At 40.7% G+C, this 22,390-nt stretch overlaps 1 protein-coding gene across 5 annotated transcripts in view; it reads left to right on the top strand.

Annotated features, from left to right (window-relative positions):
• The window catches only part of arid1b (AT-rich interactive domain 1B), a 216,746-nt gene that overhangs the window by 189,044 nt on the left and 5,312 nt on the right, over positions 1-22,390 (top strand). For 4 of the 5 annotated variants that reach the window (XM_078796185.1, XM_058089853.2, XM_058089848.2 and 1 more), the window contains 8 exons: positions 7,185-7,303; positions 10,250-10,347; positions 12,143-12,337; positions 13,669-13,884; positions 14,163-14,388; positions 19,053-19,194; positions 21,194-21,363; positions 21,965-22,097. In XM_078796185.1, coding sequence (XP_078652311.1) covers positions 7,185-7,303; positions 10,250-10,347; positions 12,143-12,337; positions 13,669-13,884; positions 14,163-14,388; positions 19,053-19,194; positions 21,194-21,363; positions 21,965-22,097 — 1,299 coding nt within the window. The remainder of the gene's footprint in view (positions 1-7,184; positions 7,304-10,249; positions 10,348-12,142; positions 12,338-13,668; positions 13,885-14,162; positions 14,389-19,052; positions 19,195-21,193; positions 21,364-21,964; positions 22,098-22,390) is intronic. The other variant, XM_058089846.2, reaches the window with a different exon arrangement.

Genomic DNA, 22,390 nt, shown 5'->3' with positions numbered 1-22,390 from the left:
GCAACGTTCCGAAACGTTCAGACCTAGTTCCTCCCTGTCTGAGAAACAAGTTGTTAGTCGCTGCACACGTCTAGTTTCCTGCTTTGATGCATCGACCCTTTGTGAACTACACAGCCGCCTACTCCCTTCAGTCTGGGAAAAAAAGTACATCATTGTACGTCTAAGGGTGGCTTGTCATTGGGATGTTTTCCTCAACAGTACTCGTTTTGTACTCTTGACTAAGGAACAGAAGTTTACTTTTGGTACTGGAAACATTACATGGAGTTGAATAATTATCTGTTTGCATTATAATGCATAACTTGGCAAGATACTGTCTTTTGTACTAAAGATTATAAAACCTAAACACAAACAGATTCATTACACTGATGATTACTTTGCAAAACGCGGACTCGTGGATATAAATGAGCACCGTAAAGGAAAATTGTACTTTTTTTGGAATGTTGCTCATCATCCAAAATCCATATGCAAAACATTACCACACGTCTTTTTTCTTTTTTGTGCCTTCTAAAGAGAGAAAAACAGCTAAAAGAACAGCTGGCATGTGGGAGCTAACAATGCACGCAATGGGAAAAACCCTCCAAAAAACACCAACAATGTTCTATTTACATAACTGACCTGTATACAGTATAAACCAAGTTACAGCAATGTTGTTATTGTAGGGTTTATCACGAAGAACGATTTTTCTCATGTGGTTACTTAACAGGTCCACCAAATACAAAGACATCACATAACTTAAGTTGAATTCACATGTTTTGAATGTAGGTGAACATTCTGGCATTTCCGAGCAGACATAAATGTAGCTAATTGCACTTGTGCTCTAAAAGTTACATTATTGCCAGATAAGAATATCCACTGTTTTCTTTTGTCAATTTGTTTATTTAGATCATACATATATGCATAACAAAGACATTGTGATTCCTGGGATCAAAATAAGTTCTTTTATACAACCCAGAGACAATGAAATGTAATATAGTAGACATAATAGTAAAAATAATAATAGAAAATAAGCCGTCTCTTGACAGCGTACTTCCTGGTGGCTATTGTCTCATCAGTGTAACTTTACTGACACCTAGAGACCAGTGTCAAACACCGCTTTGGAATTTGGAAAGTTGGAATTGCACTGCTGTTGATGTGTTCAGGTCAGAATAAAGTTATTAAAGGAGCAGCAGACTCTGTGGGGAACCTACTGTAGCTCACAGAGCTGCTCACGCAGTAATGACGCAAAAAATTGTAACGTCATTAAAATGAAAACTTGTTTACAGGCGTTAACACCTTACACATTTCCTTTGTAAGTTCAACATTTCCTTCTTCTATTATGACATGTGGAGGCTGGTCCTTTTGGAATAATTGTAATTAAAAAAGAGACACATCCATCCATCCATGTTTTATGACACTTTAATCCTCATTAGCGTTAGGGCTAATGAACACAAAAAAAATTCTAGTAAACTTTGTTTGTTGTGAGTTATTGTGCTTACCGCTCAACATTTTAATTGTACAGTAATATACGGGATATTCTGTTCTACCACAAACATTTTCACTTGCACCCGCCCCCAAAAGACCTGCCAACTGGAAACTATGCTGCTCCGGCATAACCGGGAAACAGGAAAAATACAGGACACTATTAAAACAGGAGGGCACTGGGACAGAAGAGATAAATACGGTATAGTATATATTATGTACTGTATAGTAACGGGCCACTCATGACAGCAATTCAAACATGTTTTGTGCAACCTCAGGGGAAGTTGACTTTAGAGGTTTCACAATGCTTTCGTGCATATTTACATGCTGCTTCCTCAACTCATAACCGCTTGTTTGGGTCCCTGATGGATGAAGGACGAGGACGAAAAAGACATTTGTTAAGAGAAAAGGTGCAGCAGAGTTTTTTTTAGGGGGCTGTGGATTGATGGTGAGGTATTTTGGAGAGGAGACCAGAAGGTATTAAAAGGTATAAGCTCTTCTTGGCAGCAGCTTCTAAGGACAGAATTGGCTTTTCAAATGACTTTACAACGCTGCCGGCGACACTCTACAAAAACTTCCCGGAGCTATAGGAACGGGCGCTGTCGAAAAAATAAGCACTTAGTAGAAGAAGAGCAAAAGCTTTGAGGGAAAAAAAAGCCGTAAATCAAAGGGAAATTGCAGAGAAAAAAAATGTAGGAAGAAAGAAGAGGAGTGCTCCTAGGCAAATCCTTGCCAAATAATTCATTTCTGACCTTCTTAGTAAGTAAATTTCCTAAATAAATAAGAGCAGCACTTGAATGTCAGAAACGGGGATAGTGCCTGTGGTACTTTGTCGCTTGCAGTCTTGGCAGGCTTGTGGAGTGCTCTGTTTTCATTAGATGGGCAAAATAAATGGCTTCTCCTCCATCCATACTGAGCTGTTTGATGTTTGGAGGATGCGGAGCGGAGAGAAGCGAAGAGGAGCTTTTCTCTGGATTTAATATGTTAAAAGCTGTCCTTTATTTTTGTGCAGGGAGTTCTGCTGTGTGTTTATGTGTGTGAGCCAGGAGTTTGGAAGAGCTACTAGGCCGGACTGCCCTAAGAACAGATTGGTTCCATATATAATTCATGGCCTCCAGCCGATCCACTCCATCCAGCAAACCTTCCTGTCTGGCTCTTTCTCTGACACTTTCTTCCACACTTTTTTGCACACACACACACATACACAAAGCACTGGGATCGATGGGTTGCCTTCTTCACACCCCTGGCGGCCCCAGCACATGTGCTGTCTCGTCTAGTTAACAGCAATGGGAGGAAGCGTCAGAGTGGCCTGTCACCACCCAGGAAGGACACAAGGCGCTGCCACATCTAGAGAAACCAAGTCAGATGGTTGGCTGGCACCCCGTAACCATGGCGATCCCTTGGCAACAGCACACACACATACATGAGCACAAGGACAGGCGCCAACACACACACACACACACACACTGCCCCACGGTGTGAAAGTGATCCACATGTGTGATGCTCTTCACTGTGTTTTGGGCATGAATGTGTTTATAGTCACATTTTCTGGTAGCAAGATAGTGAGTGCCACCGATGTAACAACAGCAACCACTCAAGTGTAGACGTCCACCAGGAAGCCACCAAATGTGTTTTTTTTTTTTTTTGGTCCATTCTAATGAGGGTCAGTTTATGCAATCTGACAATAACAATTAACAGCCTTTATTGTAAAGGCACACTCAAAACTGCTAGCAGCCAATCAACAACTGGTACAACATAGCATCCGTCCATCTTCTATACTGTTTATCCTTGTTAGAGTCACATAAAGTATAGTCGATAATGAAAAACACAACAATCTATAAGTCAATAGGTCTAACTCACTCGCTGACATTGGCAAGAAAACAAGACAAAACGCCAACTGCAAAATCGAGTCAAAATCAAGTCAAATGTTGAAGATGACATCATTCATTCATTCGCTTATGCTCATGAGGGTCGCGGGGGGTGCGGGAGCCTATCCCAGCTGTCTTCGGGCGAGATGTGGGGTACAATCACAACCAAGCCAATCACAGGGCACATATAGACAAACAACCATTCACACTCACATTCATACCTATGGACAATTTGGAGTCGCCAATTAATCTAGCATGTTTTTGGAATGTGGGAGGAAACCGCAGAAAACCCACGGGGAGAACATGCAAATTCCACACAGATGGCCGAGGGTGGAATTGAACTCAGGTCTCCTAGCTGTGGGGCCTGCGTGCTAACCACTGCAGGCCGAATATTACATCATTTTGTCTGAAAAGATCTTAAGGCCAAACTCACAAAGACTATTTTGTGATAGGGCATATTTATTCTGCAGTGTCCATTATTGTGTTTGTATTTGGTTCGACCCGCTGTGGTCTTCTTGTCCCACACTGCCTACATACTCCTTGTGGGCCCCTCTTCAATGTTGCTTTCTTTTTCCTCCACTTACTCCCTCCCTCTCTCTCTCTCTCTACAGCAACAGGACGCAGAGTTTTTTTTCCAAAGGTGCCTGAGAGCAAGATGAATTCGTTTTGCCCTTTTTTTCCCTCTCCGATAGCTGTACATGCATATATTAAGTGTGATTAAACGCTGTGCAGTGCCTCCATCAAGTGCTCGCTAATGGCCTTTTTTATGACATGAATTAGTCATAATGGGAGTGCAGCACAGTCGAAAGCCTCCAACTACTGTTGTTGTTGTTGATTTGGATGTTTGGCCGTTCACATGAGACCATGGCTCCTATTGCTATAAGTGGGTGCTGGAAAAGCAAGTTGGAAGGCATTTGGCATTGCAGAGAAAACATGTTTTCATGCAAGACGTGTGAAGATCAAAAGGTAAATGTATTTCTGCATGTTGACTCACACATGGCTTATTAGACAGTGGGGTCTATATTCCCCACTTCTTCTGGAAATGGGGCCAGATAAGCGTGGATTTTGTGCTCATCTGTGTCTTTTCGTTGGCGCTCCCCAGTGCACCTCGACCCTCCTCCCCCCACATAGAGGGATTACATATGTATCATCAGTCGTGCTCTATGACTAATTACATCTGTGAGATGAGATTATAGGGAGGTTTACCAAGCCGATCCCTCCTCTTAGGCTAACTGTATCGGTTCCAACATGCAGCATTACACTGAAAGGGAGACTGATGCCAATGAGTAAGCGATTTGAACGACATAAACCCAAATAGAATCCTTTTGTCCACTAAAAAACTCTACATTTGCTCATAAAACATCTGCGTATGTTCTTAAGATTGTCCATCTTTTGTGTCATCACCCTTCGTCTATCACTTATCCTTTGTAGGATCACATGAGGATGGAGTCTATCCCAGTTGACGACACCTTGGACTGGTCGCCAGCCAATCACAGGGCACATATAGACAAACAACCATTCACACTCACATTCATACCTATGGACAATTTGGAGTCGCCAATTAACCTAGCATGTTTTTGGAATGTGGGAGGAAACCGGAGTACCCGGAGAAAACCCACACATGGGGAGAACATGCAAATTCCACACAGAAATGGCCGAGGGTGGAATTGAACTCGGGTCTCCTTGCTGTGAGGCCTGCGCGCTAACCACTCGTCCACCGTGCAGCCCACATCCTAGAATATCAACACAAAACAGTAACACAATTGCTAGAGAATAAGTGTAGTTTTACATGCAGAACACAATGTGAAATACATATCAATGAAGAATATAATGGATACTTCAAGATTTAACATCACTTTTACCTTTCTTGAAGATTTGTGTTGGTGACCACGTTGATGAGAGGAGGGGGGAGGGTGGCGAGAGGACAAAGGAGCCACGTGAACAAACTTCAAGGGGACCTATTATGCTCATTGTATTAACCTTAGTATTAACCATGGACTGCTATAGAGCAGCTACACGCAATAACCCGTACAGAAAGCTTTCTAGATCTTCAAGAATCTGCACCTCTTCCAGGTGTATTTTTTTGGATTTCCAAAACAGTCTGGGCACACCCACTTCGATGTGATTGGTCCCACTCAGTTTGTAGAACCAACAGGTTGTACAGCTTAGACGCAGGCATGCCCATATGGATGGAGCCTCATTATCTGAAACTTTGGCATCATATAACACGATAATACAACATTTATTGGTCAGAAAATGGATAAAAGCATAATAGGAGTCAGATACAGAGTCATTCATCGTTCAATGTACGTTCTATGAAAAAATAAACCACACACACACATAAGATGATTAAAATTCCCTGGGCAGATTCTGTCTGTGGTGTCCCAACTCTAAAGGAACCTCTATACATTCTTCATGTGGATGCTGTGTTTGGGCCTGTGATTGTCCGACTGGTTTTTGAGGTGCACTGTTTGGTTGCATGAAAACAGACATATTTTTGGTAATCATTTGCATAGAAAACTGAATCTGAAAACTGGAACTGGGCATTGGAAAACTGAGCTATCAGAGAATTTTATAGGCATCATGCACCGAGGGCACATTCTTGGCTGAAACACAATAATCATACCCGAAGTGTTCCCACAAAGTCTGAAAAAAATGTCATTATATGCAAAATACAATACATTTAGAGGCAACCCCTACTTGATTAATTTCTGAAGTACGTAATTACCGTATTTTCCGGACTACAAGTCGCACTTTTTTTCATAGGTTGGCTGTTCCTGCGACTTGTACTCCAGAGCGACTTATAAATGAAAAATCTGATTATGTTATATAAACACTTATATAGACACCTTTTCTGTTTATGTTTATTTTTTGTGTAGCTGAATAACCATTGTGTTAGCATATCTTACATTTATTCAGCCTGTGCTTTATTATTTTATTGTTAGAACTTGCCTTTCAAGAGGACGTAATGTCTGTTTTGGTCAAGTAGTTTGTAGAATAAATTACCCGCAAAAAATGTGATTTATACACCAGTGCAACTTATATTTTTTTTGACCTAATTATGCATTTTTGGTCTTGTGCGACTTATACTCCGGAGCGACTTATAGTGCATAAAATACGGTACATAATTGTGTGTCTTAGCACTTTTGTCCATATAATGTTATGTCCTGTAGTCCATCTTACCATCTCATACCCCACATTTCCCTTTTTTATGTTTTCCTCTCTTTTCTCCTTGTGCCCTCACACTTTACATCTCTGTCCTCCGTCTTTTATATGGTCGTCCAGGGGATAATCTTGTGGCAGCACGTGAGGCCAAATTGTTCCAAACATAGAGTTCCCTTTTAACTCCCATGTCAGTGGCTTTGGCCTGCCCAGAATGTAATGAAAGATGCTGCCTTTAATCTCAAGCTGCACACACACACGCATCCAGCAGGTTGCCGATAAGCCCCTCTGATGTCACTTGCGACACCGTGTGATGAGCCACGAGACGAGGGAGGCTGAAGGAGGGAGATTGAGCGGAATTGATTTTTGCTGTCGCTATGGAAACAAATAATATGAGCCTCTCCAAAAGCACACCTTAATTAGTCAAATTATGACTTGTGGGAGAGGGTAGGGGGGAGGATTTGTAGAGGAAACGATAAGATCTTCGAAGAGTTTGGCTTTTCTGATGAAAGAGATGTGTGTCATCGATGATACGCCGTCTACTGTCTTTTTAGACCCCCAAAAAATGAATGCAGTAACAGATTGCCAAATCTCATCGCTGCAGCATCTTGTCATTCTCTCGCGCCGCTACTTCTAAAGCTGATATATTTGCTGCAAGGTGATCTAACGATACATTCGCTTGTCTCTTTTACACAGGCAGGGCAGCTATCAAGGACCAAGCATCACCCAGGCAAGCACCACAGCCCCCTACAGCCAACCAGCAGGCAGCAATGATCCAGCCACTCAAGGTCCAGCCTACAATGTGATGCCTTCAGGTATCTGGCAGAGCTTATCGTATTGTCTGTGTCATCAGATGTGGAAGTTGGCAACACACAGGTCTGCATTAAAAAACGATACACAATATCATAAAAGTTTGATGAGACTTAGCAATACTACAAAACTAATTTGTATTCTTCATAAAAAAAAAACAAAATTGTTACATATCACACAAAACACACAAAAAATTAAATTAGAAAATTAAAGTAAAACTGAATAAAAAAAAATTCTAATGAATTTAAAAAAGTTTTTTGTATGTTTTTGTGTGATTTTTTATGAAGAATATTAATTAGTTTTGTAGTATTGCTAAAACAAAATTTAATTCATTGATGAGACTTGGCAATACTACAAAACTAATTCATATTCTTCATTAAAAAAACACAGAATTGTTACAAATCAAAAACACACAAAAAAATAAATTAATTAGACAATTAAAGTAAAACTGAAATAAAAAGTATTGGAAACTTAAACTAAACTAAAATATCCCAAAAATAAAATAAAATGTCATTGTAAAGTGTCTTATGTTCACCTCAGAAGCGCATATACAATTATCCGTGCATTTTAGTCTGTTTAATTTCACATATAGTTTAATTAGTTTTATTTAAAAGCTGTTGACATTCCAATTGAAATGTTAAATACTCTTGACATTTTTTTTATTTTTTAGTTTATTGCATTTGATAATGATTATCATTATGAAAAAACGGTTTCAAAATAATGTTGACAATAATATTCTTTATCTGCAATGATGTGTACAACAATCAGGATGACAGGCATATGCGTTTTAGTTTAGTGTAAGAATGTCTAGCATTATTTTATCATATTTGAATTTTTGACTTTGAAACTACATTGTACAAATACCGATCATTTGAAAGATGTTGAGATAACTGAAAACTTGGCAATATGTGAGGGTGGCACAATTGCAAACCTGACTCTTATTGGGAAGTGAAATACTAGGAGTAAACAGGATGTTGCGTCATCTAGAGCTGGGGTCTCCAACTTTCATCGCTATTAAAAGTTACTTTGACAAAAAGAAAGGAGAGGTGAGCTCTTTGTGTTTTACTTTATTTACAAAGCAGGTGTCTTTATTGTCTTTATAGCGTTACATATAGGCATGTAAGCATAAACTATGAATTTAAGATTTATACAGGGTCAGGCAAAATGATCTGACACATTTGTAGGTTAAATAAAAGGCAAATAAAGTAAACAAAAATGTGTTTTTATTTTTGAAAAGTACATATAATGCCATTCTGTTTCATTATGTTTTAACGGTGTGAGGTCGGCCGTTTGATTTTGGTTTCAATGCAGATCCAGTAGCTCTGAAGTTGTTAACCCATAACAAGATGGTGTTTGGAGCTGGTATGGGATCATGTCTACCAAGATTGAAGTGCAAACGGAACGCTTGTTGTGTTGCAGTTACATATTCATTAGTTTTGATGAACGTTTCCACAATGAAAGCACGATGCTCACCAGTCCAATTCATAGCAGCAACTGAAAAAGAAACGAAAAACAATGGCATAACGAAACTAAGCAAAATGGCACTTCCTGGTTTCTTTACTTTATTACTTTATTTTACTTTATTTTACTTTTATTTAACCTAAAATGTGTCAGATAATTTTGCCTGACTCTAGACTTGAAGCAAATCCTTCGGCAAGCTAAAAGTAGCTCATAAGCAACCTGTTTGAGTCCCCTGGTTTGGAGGACCCGTATGAACTTTTAAGAGTCAATTTGTACAATTCTTTCCAAAATGTTGAAAAAAAGAGCTTATTTGAAGTCATGGACTTGGTACACATTTGATGTCATGTGACTAAAGCATCCAACTATGCCCCAAACCTTAGCAAAAGGAAAAGATGACCAAAGAAAAGCCTACGTATTTAGAGCAAGAGCAATGGTAGACTGATTCCTGAACACTGTCAAGGTGCCCTTGATCAATACACCAAAGCCCCTCAGCCCAAGGGCCCAGTCGCAACGTAATCAATACAGCAGAGTACATTTATTCTGCACCAAATATACTTTCATTTTCGCTGTCAATACGCATGCTAAGATTTGAATAATTTGGACCCAGTACTCTACTGACCTATTTTCTATTGCGAAGAGAAGGATGCAACGTGCAAAATATCCCAGAATATCAGACCAGTATTTATCGGAATGACATCTCGGTGAATGAGGAGTGGAGGGCAAATACTTCCACGCTTCCAAGAGTGGTTAGTTCCTCCGAGGCTCAAACTCACAGCAAATGTTGGCGGTATCAATCTTTTTTTCTGCATTGTCGCTAAAGGCGGCCTTTTATTCAAAGCCAAATATTGGAATGTTTGATATATGAAAAACTTGAAATGATTTAGAGAGTACCAAGGTTCCTCAGCAGTTTTCTTCTTTGCCCTGGGAACAGAGAAAAGCCATTAGTCTTTAGTCTCACCGTGCTAGAGCGTAGGAAGGACAAGCCTTCTATCCAAGGACCCTTTCTCTGGCTTTGTAAGAAATGTATAGCTCGTACTATGAAACACAATCTTCAGGATCTTTACCTCCACTTCAACTTGAAACTGCTGGAAGACATGCCAATGTCTTTGAATAGAGAAAAGTATGTCTTATGAATGACAAATCCCCGCCATAGTGATGTGACTTTGATTGTATTTGTTTTCCTTTATACTAAATTATTGCAGTGGATTTCTTAAGGCAAGCATCGTTTGAAATATTTCCGGTTTGAAAATACGCTGCTTGAGACCGACGACTTTAAAGAGACAAAAATGATGAAAGACGACTGTGACGTCATCCAAGACATGATATTGCAGCTTTTACACATCACAAAGGAAGCACAATGAATTGTAGAAATCAATGAATCGGCAGCAGCAAATCTCTCGAGATCGTGTTTAATCAAAATATCATCCTTTGTTTGAGGAATTGTGTTGAGAAAATATTTTTATTTAATGATTTGTTCATGCTTTGTCAAGGAGCCATTGGGATTTCAGGGGACGGCATGATGAGCTCAGATGTGAAAGTGAAAGCAGATGTAAAAGATGATCCCAACAACGACACACATAAGCCAAAGGTAACTGAAATGATATTTTTCTACATTTTGTCGCACTTTGGTTTGATCTCGCTCTCCTAATGACGTGTGATGTTCACATGCTGCCTCAGCACACTGGGGCTGTTTCTCGCTTGTTTTCGCATCATATTTAATGATTTGTTTAACATTTAGCATTGCTAATGTTTTCCCAGCTTTGTTTTGGCCCCCAGCTTTCTCCACTTGCTGATGTTTAGGCAGACTAGGTTTCAAAAAAAAAAAAGAAAGAAAGAACTTGGCACCTGCAGCACAGTCACTTGGACACAAAAGTGCAAGCACTCATGAAGCCTTTGCTGTCCTTCACAACACACACACACACACACACGGCATCTATTTGTGTGTCCAAAACACAATGCTGACTTCCCATTTCACCCAACCATTGCTCCTCTGCTTGGCTCACCTCTGCAACAACAAAAACAGCTCTTCGCTCTTAACCTACACCCTTCCATTATTTCCACTCAGACACATGCACTTCCATCACGTCCACTATCCCTCCATATCGCCGTCTTTTATTTGGCTGATTACGGTCGTCGGGCTCTTTTGAATCATTAAAGGCATTCAGAGCAGCCAGAAAAGACCCCTCGTGCTCCCAACAGAGATGATCTGTCTGCCTGGACCAATGCAAAAACACAAAGAGACAGATCCAGAGAAGACAGACTCGGGGAAATAGAGAGCAGGGAAGATAAGCTCTTGCTGACATGAAGATTCCATACAAAGACCAGGAGCACTTGTCAAGATGTTGTTGTTCCCCCTTTCACACCGGGGGGATGATTCTATTGTTACACTGATATTATTTTTGTGCCGCTGTTTCTGCTGTAGGGTGGCACGGCGGTCGAGTGGTTAGCACGCAGACCTCACAGCTAGGAGGACCAGGGTTCTATTCCACCCTTGGCAATCTCTATGTGGAGTTTGCATGTTCTCCCCGTGCATGCGTGGGTTTTCTCCGGGTACTCCGGTTTCCTCCCACATTCCAAAAACATGCTAGGTTAATTGGCGACTCCAAATTGTCCATAGGTATGAATGTGAGTGTGAATGGTTGTTTGTCTATATGTGCCCTGTGATTGGCTGGCGACCAGTCCGGGGTGTACCCCGCCCAAAGACAGCTGGGATAGGCTCCAGCACCCCCGCGACCCTCGTGAGAAAAAAGCGGTAGAAAATGAATGAATGAATGAATGTTTCTGCTGTAAAACTACAACTATGATAATAAATGCTAATTAATTAAACCAGGTATTGTGAATCGCCCTTCATGGATTATTTTTTTTCTTTAAAAAAAAGTCGGGACTAATTTATAAAAAAAGACCAAACTGACAGTTGCATGCTCCCATGCAAAAGTGAAAAAAAGTGAAAAAATTTCTGATGTTACCACATTTGAATAAATCAATTTGTTCATCAGTTTTCTTACATTATCATTCCATTGTGTTGCGAGTGAACCCAATGCTAGGAAGGCTTGGAGGTGGAGGAAGCCAGACACATTTTTATGGGCATTTTAATTGCCAGTGGATTTTCACTATTTGCTGGATCTCATTAGATGTACATATAAATACTGTAAATAACCTGAGAACTACAAGTTGGCGTCAATGCTGAATTATATACTTTTTTAAGGACCGGCCTTGTTTTTTTCACTGACTGACTCGCTTCTAGTGTACAGTGGACACAACATTTAAGCTATCATACATGTGTATACAATCATCCTTCATTTATCGCAGTTAAGTCCTTTCAGACCAGACCATGATAAGTGTTTTTCATGAAAGTTATTTTTTATGTTTTACTCTGTTGACAGCAGTTACAAAACAGCCATAGTACCAACAGCACCACGAGCTCCCAGCAGTGTGTGTCTCAGCCGGCTACACCCAGCAGCGTCCTGCCTGTCCCCTCCCCACTTTCACCCAGCCCGGCGAGTTTGTCCTCCTACCATGGAGATGATAGCGACAGCATCAGCAGCCCACCTTGGCCCATCAAGGCCCCTCCCAGCCCTGTAAGTAACACAAATACAGATGCATGGTCACATATATACAATAACACAGGAACACAGGAGCTTGTTTCCCTTAACGAAAGGGTTAAGGGTCTTATAATAGTCAAAATACTCAAATACACCAAGGCCATGATAAATTACATCAAATGTGATATATGGAAATTGGAATAAAAACAGCTGCACGGTGGAAGAGTGGTTAGCGCACAGGGCTCACAGCTAGGTTCAATTCCAAACTCGGCCATCTCTGTGTGGAGTTTGAATGTTCTCCTCGTGCATGCGTGGGTTTTCTCCGGGTACTCCGGTTTCCTCCCACATTCCAAAAACATGCTAGGTTATGAATGTGAGTGTGAATGGTTGTTTGTCTATATGTGCCCTGTGATTGGCTGGGGACCAGTCCAGGGTGTACCCCGCCTCTCGCTCAAAGACAGTTGGGATAGGCTCCAGCACCCCCCGTGACCCTTGTGAGGATAAGCGGTAGAAAATGAATGAATGAATGAAAGATTGTTCACAATGTGTAAATATGCAATGATGATTGGTAAAGCATAGCAAATATGTGTAATGATCAAAATGGTCAAATTGCAAGAATTCACATTTTGCACTGTTGGATCTTGAGCCTGGTTCTACCTCGTCTCTTGCCTGAAAAAGCAGGGATAGGCTCCACAGCATTTTCAAAAAAGGACTCAAAACATTCTTGTTAATCACCTTAAAAATCGGTTTAGGCATACTCGATGCCCGTGTCTCATGCGTATTCGGAACGGGCAATTTTTTGGCTTTGAAGGAGGCCTTGTTTGATGTTTTTTGTTTTTAAAACCCATCCCTCGCGGATGCTGTTTGATGGTTATTGGACTGCATTCAGCACCAGTAACAACCTTCATTTGGACCGAGAATCGTACCATGTCTTGACGGACAGCCAATTCTGGCTCAGTACCACATTTTTTAGGGGGGGGGGCTACCGCTTGACTTTTTTTGTTCCCTAACCCTCGGGATCTTTTAAGTTTTAAATGACTGTCTTACTACGTTCAACCTCAGCGGCATTGGCACACACTGCTTACGCAACTCAACAATGTAACCATGTTCAGCGAGGGAAAGCTTTTTCCATCGAGAAGTCTTGACCGTGTGAATTCCTGACTGAAAATGAATCGACATTTTTCAGCTCGTTCAGTTTGATTTGCAATAAATTGTTTAATCAGAATTGTTTGTATCTTTGCCTTTTATTATTTTTGCATTTTAAATATCTATTTAGAACTTCCTTAAATTTAAATGATGACATTCTTTCAGTGTCCCAATTTCTCTCTTTTTTGTTTTTGTTTTGCCCACCATCATTTTTTTGACAGAAAGGCAACTCAAACTCCTCCACGGCCGGTGGTGAGCGAATCGTGCGGCTATACGATCTGGGTGTGGAACCAGAGAGGCGCAGCTGGGTGGAGCGCTATCTTTCCTTCATGGAGGACCGAGGGACGCCTGTCTCCCAGCTGCCTGTCGTGGGGAAGAAGCCACTGGACCTCTGGAAGCTCTACGTTGCTGTTCGTGAGATTGGAGGCCTCGCCATGGTAATGATGATGTTTTTGACCCCCAAAAATGTCTTACCAGGCACTTTCTTATACCAACACGGTTATGTTAAACAATATGTATACTAAAATCTCAGCCATATTACATAGGATAATCTAAAAAAAATACTAGATTTCCACTTTTTACAGTGTTGGGCAAAATATTAGAAACTCTCAGTACGATGCAGTGCAGTCAGCATCACAGCAAACTACATTAATGAACACATTCAGTATTTTGTTATCATGTTACTGAAACAGAATAAATAACATGTCATCCACAGGTAAATAAGAACAAGAAGTGGCGTGAGTTGTCGACCACTCTGAGCGTGGGGACATCGAGCAGCTCAGCCAGCTCACTCAAGAAGAACTATATCCAGTATCTGTTTGCCTACGAGTGTAAGATGGAGCGGGGAGAAGAGCCACCAGCAGACAGCAGCAGCAGCAGTAGCGGCAGCGTGGCTGGAACAGACACCAGGAAGCAGGTCAAGGTCCAGCCGCCCTCACCTGGTAAGGCTTAGTAGCAGATAAATGTACTCTACTACCAAAATGACCCCAGTAAAGCTACATGTAGAGATGCTGTTGCTGAGCATCCATGCTTCATCACATCACATTGTCCCATGACTGGTTGCTGTCGTGAATTACTTGCAAGAAGAGTATTTCATGAAGTGAACTGTATTTACTATGCAGAGAAATGCAGTCCCGGATGGGTATGCTAATTGTTTCTCATAGCTTCAACGTAAAAGGCCAATTCAGTGTTCCATTGAAAGTAACATTATATGCATTTCATATTTCATATTCATGAGTAATTGATACGCCAGTAAATAGTAATAAGTTTGTTTTTGCCACACGGATCGTTCCTACCTATCCAAATCCTCCTTCAACAGTGATGTCCTCCGATTTCAGATCAACATTTGCAATAAAAGTGTCAGAGAAGGCGTTTCTCCAAACACAAGTCACTTTGCTGCAAATAATCAGGCCCGATTGTTGTATTTTTTTGTCTCAAAACAAATTATGGGGCCTTTAAGGCTGAACAAAGTGTGAAATCTCAATGATTGACAAAAAGAAACATTATCAGTGAAATAAATGAACAACATAAAATGTAAAAAAAAAATCACAGTAGTACAGTTATGCTGTATTCTGTATATTATCACACATTTATGAAATAACAGCCATGAATTTCAATGTTGCATTGGGAACATTCCACTGAAATCTCTCAACTGTACAAGGTGTGAAGGTATAGAAAAAGTTGATGAACACACCTTAAGCCCGTGAGAAAAGTAAACAACACTGTCTTGATGAGATAATTCACCATTTTTAATGAAGGCCACTAATGACTGAGTCACCAGCAAACCTCAAGTCAGTTGCTTTTATTTTACTCAAGTGCGATTGATGTTAAGTCGGGTCGTGTTGGGTAAACTTTTATTTGTATGCGCTCGGTGTTCACACCGTCTTTGAACAATTATGACAGGAGGATCAGCAGAAGGAGAGAGAGAGACAGTTGGAGCGTTAAGGTCACACCTCTAATTTGCAACGGAGATGAGAAAGGTGGCCCCAGCTTTTAAAAAGAACATCAGGGTACTTCACCTGCATGAGACGCTGCAGATTGCTTTTTCTGCCAAGCAGAAAAGATCATCCACCTGCATTTGCATGCATACTGTTACACATACTGTACTGCTGACATGTATGGATGAGTACATGACCTCTCATCATTTGGAATTTATTTCACCGCTAAACTATAAAAATACTCATCTAATCCAGTCGTCAAAGGTCTCCCTTTATGTGAAATGTACTTATAATTATGTTGAAATACTTTTGTTTGTTTATCAGCACTAAACATGACAAAAATCTATCATGTCCCGCATTTGTAGTTTCAGGAAACGTAGCAGTAGATGTGGAGCCATAAGCTAAAGTTTGGTAACTTTAGCTTTGAAGCCTGGTAAATGGCTCTCACAACAAGACCAAAGTTATTTGTATATGTCGTCAGAAGGAGCACTGCCGGTATTATTTTTTCCATTTATACAGTACTACCTTAGCAAAAAAAAAAGCCACTAATCACCACTGACTTTTTAGCTTTGAACTGCGAGCTAACATTAGGTTTAGGAGCCGCTAGTTACCGACAGGCATAGCCAAGGTCAACTATATGGAGGCTTCTGTCAAAGTGCCCATGACTGAAGACGAGAATGGACCTAAATAGCATTAGCAATGCTAGCAATAGCAGCATGCTAGTTAGTCGCTGGAAAAGATTTTCAATACAATAGCAAAACATACATAAATATAGTAATCTAATTTCACCTAGATCTAATAACCTAGAGTACCTAGAGTACTACAAAACATAGTATGATACTATGATAGTGTGGTAATGTACATACAGTAGACTCCAATACAGGTTACAGTTTGGCCAACCAAATGTCTTACAGCACAGCACTTTTATACTATTCATAGAACATGTGGATGGCAAGTTTGAGTCTGCAGAGAGCATTCTATGTGTAGCTTTTCTGGTACAGAAAATGTCAGCCTATGAGTGCTTTTTAGATGGGGGAGGGGCCTACTGCAGCACTCGCTAGGTACCTTCACGTCAGACTCTCCAAAAGTCTCCTGACTAAATTTGTCGCTAGTTTTTGCAAAAGAATGTCAAGAGTAGGGATCTCAAAGTCAATTTACCTGGGGGCCAATGGAGCTAGGGTCTGGGTGAGGCTGGGCCGCATCAGGTTTAAAAAACAAAAACAAAAACAAACGCAAAAACAGAAATAAATAAATAAACTGTCTTCAATGCTTTTACTTCTGCTATACCCTACACTTTTTCAGTGCTTTGGTTCCGGTTTTCCACAAGAAAAGCTCTGATAAAACATTCCACTGTTCTCAAATATCTTTTTATTTACTACACAAGATGAAAAAATAAGAAAAATAAAGAAAATAATCAATCAGTAATAAATAAATAAAATAATTAAAAAACGCAAAGAAAACCCTTAAAAACCACATATAGTTTTAATTATTTTATTCAGATTCAAATTAACAGTTATAACAGTTATTTAACCTTTAACATGAACATTAATGAAACTTAACCCTTTTACCCAATTAGCAAGTTAGCATCGTTACATTTGGGAGCAGCGTCTTAACTTGCAAAATTTCGTCAATTGCGCCGCACTAACATTAAACTTTCATATCAAGGCGGGGGCCTCAAACTAGTGTCCTGCGGGCCACATTTGGCCCACGGGCCGCGTGTTTGAGACCCCTGCCTTAATGAGTCAGGGTGAATAATTAGCACCAGGGCCATCACAAATAATTGTAGTATAGCAAGTTTTTGACTTCTAAATTGTTGCTAAAGCTAAAAAACTAGCCTCCAGAGAGCCTGCCAATCTGTTTTATCGACTTGACAGTGGGGTGATGTCACAGGGGGAGTGTGTCCAGCGGGCTGGTGTGTGTGTGTGTGTGTGTGTGTATGCAGAGGCTTGATTTAATGAGGGCTGCAATGTATAATGTAAACAAACCTGACCTCGTTGTCACCTTTCATTCACAAAAGACCCCCCCCCCCCTCTGCCACCATCTCCCTGGATTATGTCACCCACTGACACACACATAAAATGTCAGCCACATGCCTCTTACACATTTTTCCTCCACTGTCATTCTTTTCCCTGTAAATGTGGAGCAAAGGGTACTTGAGTTCATGCTCTCGTCCATCTCCCTTCTGTCTTCTTTGGCCCCACGGCTGAGTATTATATATGTCAGCCTGTCTGCTCTTGAAGAATGGCAAACCTCGGTTAAAGCCGCCGCTGTTTACACTGACACGTGACTCTTCTGATGAAGCCCAGGAGTTTTCCCCGTAAGTGCCTCTTCTCCTGCTGCCATTACGGGATAACCATCTCTGCCCCTATTTCTTTCTCTGTCTCCCACCATGTAGAGGCAGGGGGCGTTGTTGAATAATTCAGAATTAATATGAATTTTTAAAGCTTGAGTCTTGTGTTTCCTGTTGGAAACGTGCGGTGCAGTAAAAGGCCACTGAGGCTCTTCCGGTGGAAAGCTTCTTACACTAAATGCTCATTAGGATGTTTTCATATTCTTTCTTTGTCCTTGTCATCTTTTAAGCAGAGGAGTCCATATTTTCCTATTAGACTTGCTTCAGGGAATGTTTATCCCTTGATATGATGCGCTTGTGTTACCAGTATCCAGAGAATTCACTGGATTGTGGTTTCAGATTATACGCGCTAACTTAGTTGTAGTGGAGATCTATTGATATTTTTTCCACTTGTAACTAAGCATGGGCGGCACGGCGGCCTAGTGGTTAGCGGTTCAATTCCACCCTCGGCCATCTCTGTGTGGAGTTTGCATGTTCTCCCCGTGCATGCGTGGGTGTTCTCCGGGTACTCCGGTTTCCTCCCACATTCCAAAAACATGCTAGGTTAATTGGCGACTGCAAATTGTCTATAGGTATGAATGTGAGTGTGAATGGTTGTTTGTCTATATGTGCCCTGTGATTGGCTGGCGACCAGTCCAGGGTGTACCCCGCCCAAAGACTGCTGGGATAGGCTCCAGCACCCCCGCGACCCTTGTGAGGAAAAAGCGGTAGAAAATGAATGAATGAATGAATGTTTCTGCTGTAAAACTACAACTATGATAATAAATGCTAATTAATTAAACCAGGTATTGTGAATCGGCCTTCATGGATTATTTTTTTTCTTAAAAATAAGTCGGGACTAATTTATAAAAAAAAGTGATAATACACGTCAAATGTATTTAGACCAAACTGACAGTTGCATGCTCCCATGCAAAAGTGAAAAAAAGTGAAAAAATCTCTGATGTTACCACATTTGGTTGTTTGTCTATGTGTGCCCTGTGATTGGCTGGCGACCAGTCCATGGTGTACCCCGCCTTTTGCCCAAAGACAGCTGGGATAGGCTCCAGCACCCCCGCGACGCCTCATGAGGAAAAGCGGTAGAAAATGAGTGAATGAAGGAATGAATGAATAACTAAGCATGTCTGATACTATCAGCCAACCAATATTATTGGCTTACTCCCAGAACCTTTGCCTCAATTCCATAAGACAGACAGACGAGGTACTGCCAAAACCCGACAATATAAATCTGGATACCGGAAGAACATATGTAGTAGACGGTTTTCAGCTTTTATTTTGTGGTTTAAATATATCTTAACATTCCATCATTTCTGTCCTCCAGCTAACTCCGGCGGCTCCCTTCAAGGTCCACAAACACCGCAGTCTTCTGGCAGCAGCTCCACCGTGGAAGGTGCAGGGGACCTCATACCGCCGACACGTGCCACTACCCCGCTTGGACAGGGCGCACCTGTGCCAACCAACAGGTACCACCCATCATATTCCCTTTTGCTACATTCCTACTGCTTTGATTATTTGCAGCATGACTGCTTGTCTTTTTTCAGTCATCATTCATTTGGGTTATATTTCACATTTCATGTACTGTAACTACTGTCACTGTAAAATATCACTTCCAAATTGATGCACGTATCAAGAGAAGAAGGGGGAGTTGATTTACAAACCTTAAAGGTCACACGAGACGGATGTGAGGAATCTTCTTTTACACTTGATCAGTTATGATTTGAAGATGAAGTCAAGCTCATATTTTATTCCGCTTTACGACACGTGAGCGTGTTACTCCTGCAAAGGACATCCCTTCTCCTTTGCTTCTTGATTTTTCAAGCAGAAGGAAGCATATTTTGTTTTCCACACTACGTTTTTAAATGGGACCTATTATGCTTTTTCCATTTCTCTGACCTATAAACGTAGTTAGAATGTTGTATTCTTGTGTTAAATGATACCAAAGTTTACGTTAATGAGGTTTGCACATTTGGAAATGAACCCTGAAAGAAGTTTGGCATGGCTCTGAATGCACAGTTTCAGACAATTTTTGACTATGAGAAGTCTCCAGCTCCATCCAGCTGGTGTTTTCCTTATATGGGTGTGCTCAAATAAAAGCTGTACAATCTGGTAGTTGTCCAATCTGAGTGGGACCAATCACAGTGGAGTGGGCGTGCCCGGATGCAGGCCCTGGGTGGAATAAATTAAAATAGACCATTTAGGAAATCCAGCTGGAATAGGTGCAGATTATGGGAGATCTTGAAATCTTTCTGTGCAGGTTATCATGTGTAGCTGCTCTATAAAAGTCCACAACTAAATAATAGGGCCGAAAATGAGCATAATAGGTCCCCTTTAAGACACTAATTTAAAAAAAAATTATGCAATCCAGTCCAGGGTGTATCACTTGTCTTGCCAAAGTCAGTTGGGATCGGCGTCAGCTTTCCCGTTACCAGGAGCAGTAGAATGTGAATTGACTGACTGTCAGTCGTAAAATGACTTTTCTCAGCTTTTCACGGTTCCATGAGGCACTCAACATATAAATATTAAATTAATCCAAGATTAGGTATAATATTCTGTGTCTAACAAAATTCAATTGTGTGGAAAAAAAAATATGAAGTAGTATCACTGTTTTTCAGTTCTAATAATATCATTAAAGTAATGAATAATGTTGATAATAATACAGTAATCATTTATCACAGTTAGTTGGCTCCAGACCCCACCGCAATGAGTGGATTTCCGCAAAGTGATTTTATAAAAGAAATATTTTCGGAGTTATGGCATAGAAAACCTGTTTTAAGATCTTCTAAATATGTTTTTTGAACATTATTAGAGTGCATGAAACACACAAGACGTGAAATAACACGCATATAGTCTCCTTAACATTTGTAATATCCAATTATCCAATGCATATGTGTTTACAATTAATGTGTTCCAGTAGCTAGTAGGGAAGCAGAATGGGTGGTGGACAGGAAGTGGAGTTCAGAATTGAATTTTAGCTTGTCATGGGTTATGGAAGCAACATTAGCCCATGTTATTATTATTATTAGTAATTAGTGGTAGTACCCTCGTGAGGATATGCGGTAGAAAATGAATGAATAAATCAATGTTATTTTTGTGCCTGTGATAATTTAAACCAACAATTCATATCTAATGTTTGTCTCACCAATGATATAAAACACTACATGCGCAATTTGAATCATCTTCTGAATGCCTTATATTTGTATTTTATGTACTTCAATGTATCAATTTTAATGCTTTAAGAATTTAACACTTTGACTTATCAATTTGTTGTGGTGAAAATGTGACAGAAAAATAGAATAATAGCTTTCTTAATAGGTGACTCTGTGTCCTATATACTGCACTAATATTACATCTATTGACATGAATGATGGAAAATATTGTCTACCTTTCCTTCCTTCTTTCCTTGTTCCTTCTCTTCTACTTGTCCCTCTGCCCCTTTCCTCCTCCCCTCCTCCCCTGGCCCAGGAGCAGCGTGAGCGTGCAGGACCCCTTCTCAGAGGTCAGCGACCCAGCCTTCCAGAAGCGCTCTTCCTCTCTGCCCCCCTCTGCGTCGTACCAGCAGGGCCTCGGCATGCCTGACATGATGATGAGGATGCAGTACGATGCCAAGGACCCGTTCGCTGGCATGAGGAAGAGTGAGTGAGGCGAACACGAAGTTGTTGAAAAATGTTTAATTTATATTATATTTATCCTACTTGTGCAAAAAAAAAAAACAAATATTTGAAATGTAAACTTGTCCTTGGATTACTGATCTGACTATTGCCAAGTCACTATGATATTTCAGAGGGACAGATGTGTCTTTAAAGGTGTTTGTTATACCACACAGCTCTTCACTGAATACATCTGCTGCTCTTGTAGCTTAGCATTCGTCTCATCTTAACTTTGTTCGTCCTTTTCATCGCCATCTTTTGAACCCACTGAGGAGCACCTGTTTGTACCAACTTGTGTACTTGGGACTTCAAAACAAACCAGTGGAGAATGGAGTTGGAATGAATAATATGGAGGATGTAAGCCGCATGATAAAGGCAGCATCCAAAGAACAATAGATCCAAACAAGCAGGCAGTTTTTATATTTATGGGGATGCTGCCACCTGCTGGCTTGAAGAGGCCATAATTTACAATGATACAAAAATTGTATATTAGAATGGAAAGTCAAGTATATTCATCCCTTCCATTCTTACATATTTCATGTGACATCTTCATTTCCTTTTACTGTATTTGTGTTTTCCTCCTCAGTGGTAGGAGCTGATCCCTACATGCCCGGCCAAATGCCAACCGGTGGTGTTCAGGACATGTATGGGCGGCCCCCGACAGCTCTCAGCATGAGTCAACGGTCGCAGTATCCATACGGGCCTGGCTACGACAGGAGGTGAGCATGCATGCATGCAAAACACACGCATGCACGGGGAGAACATGCAAACTACTCTTTGAGATGCCTGAGCGGGGAATCAGACCAGGGTCTCCTTGCTGTGTGGCCTGCGCGCTAACCACTCCTGTGCCATGTGACAAACAACGCAAACAATTTTTTTTGACATATTGTAAAAACAATGCTGCTGTTCTCATGAAGCTATAAGTTTTGTTTGCAATTCTGGGAGTTTTGCATTTCTTAAAAGTTGCGATTGAGTTTCAGCATCACCGACATATAGAAATTTGATTGGCTAT

The sequence above is a fragment of the Doryrhamphus excisus genome, linkage group LG14 (assembly GCF_037039965.1).
Source record: "Doryrhamphus excisus strain RoL-2023G ecotype Guam linkage group LG14, RoL_Dexc_Guam_v1.1, whole genome shotgun sequence".
In the NCBI taxonomy this organism is placed as follows: Eukaryota; Metazoa; Chordata; class Actinopteri; order Syngnathiformes; family Syngnathidae; genus Doryrhamphus; species Doryrhamphus excisus.
The sequence above is the reverse complement of the archived record's forward strand: the minus strand, read 5'-3'. Positions and strand labels throughout refer to the sequence as shown.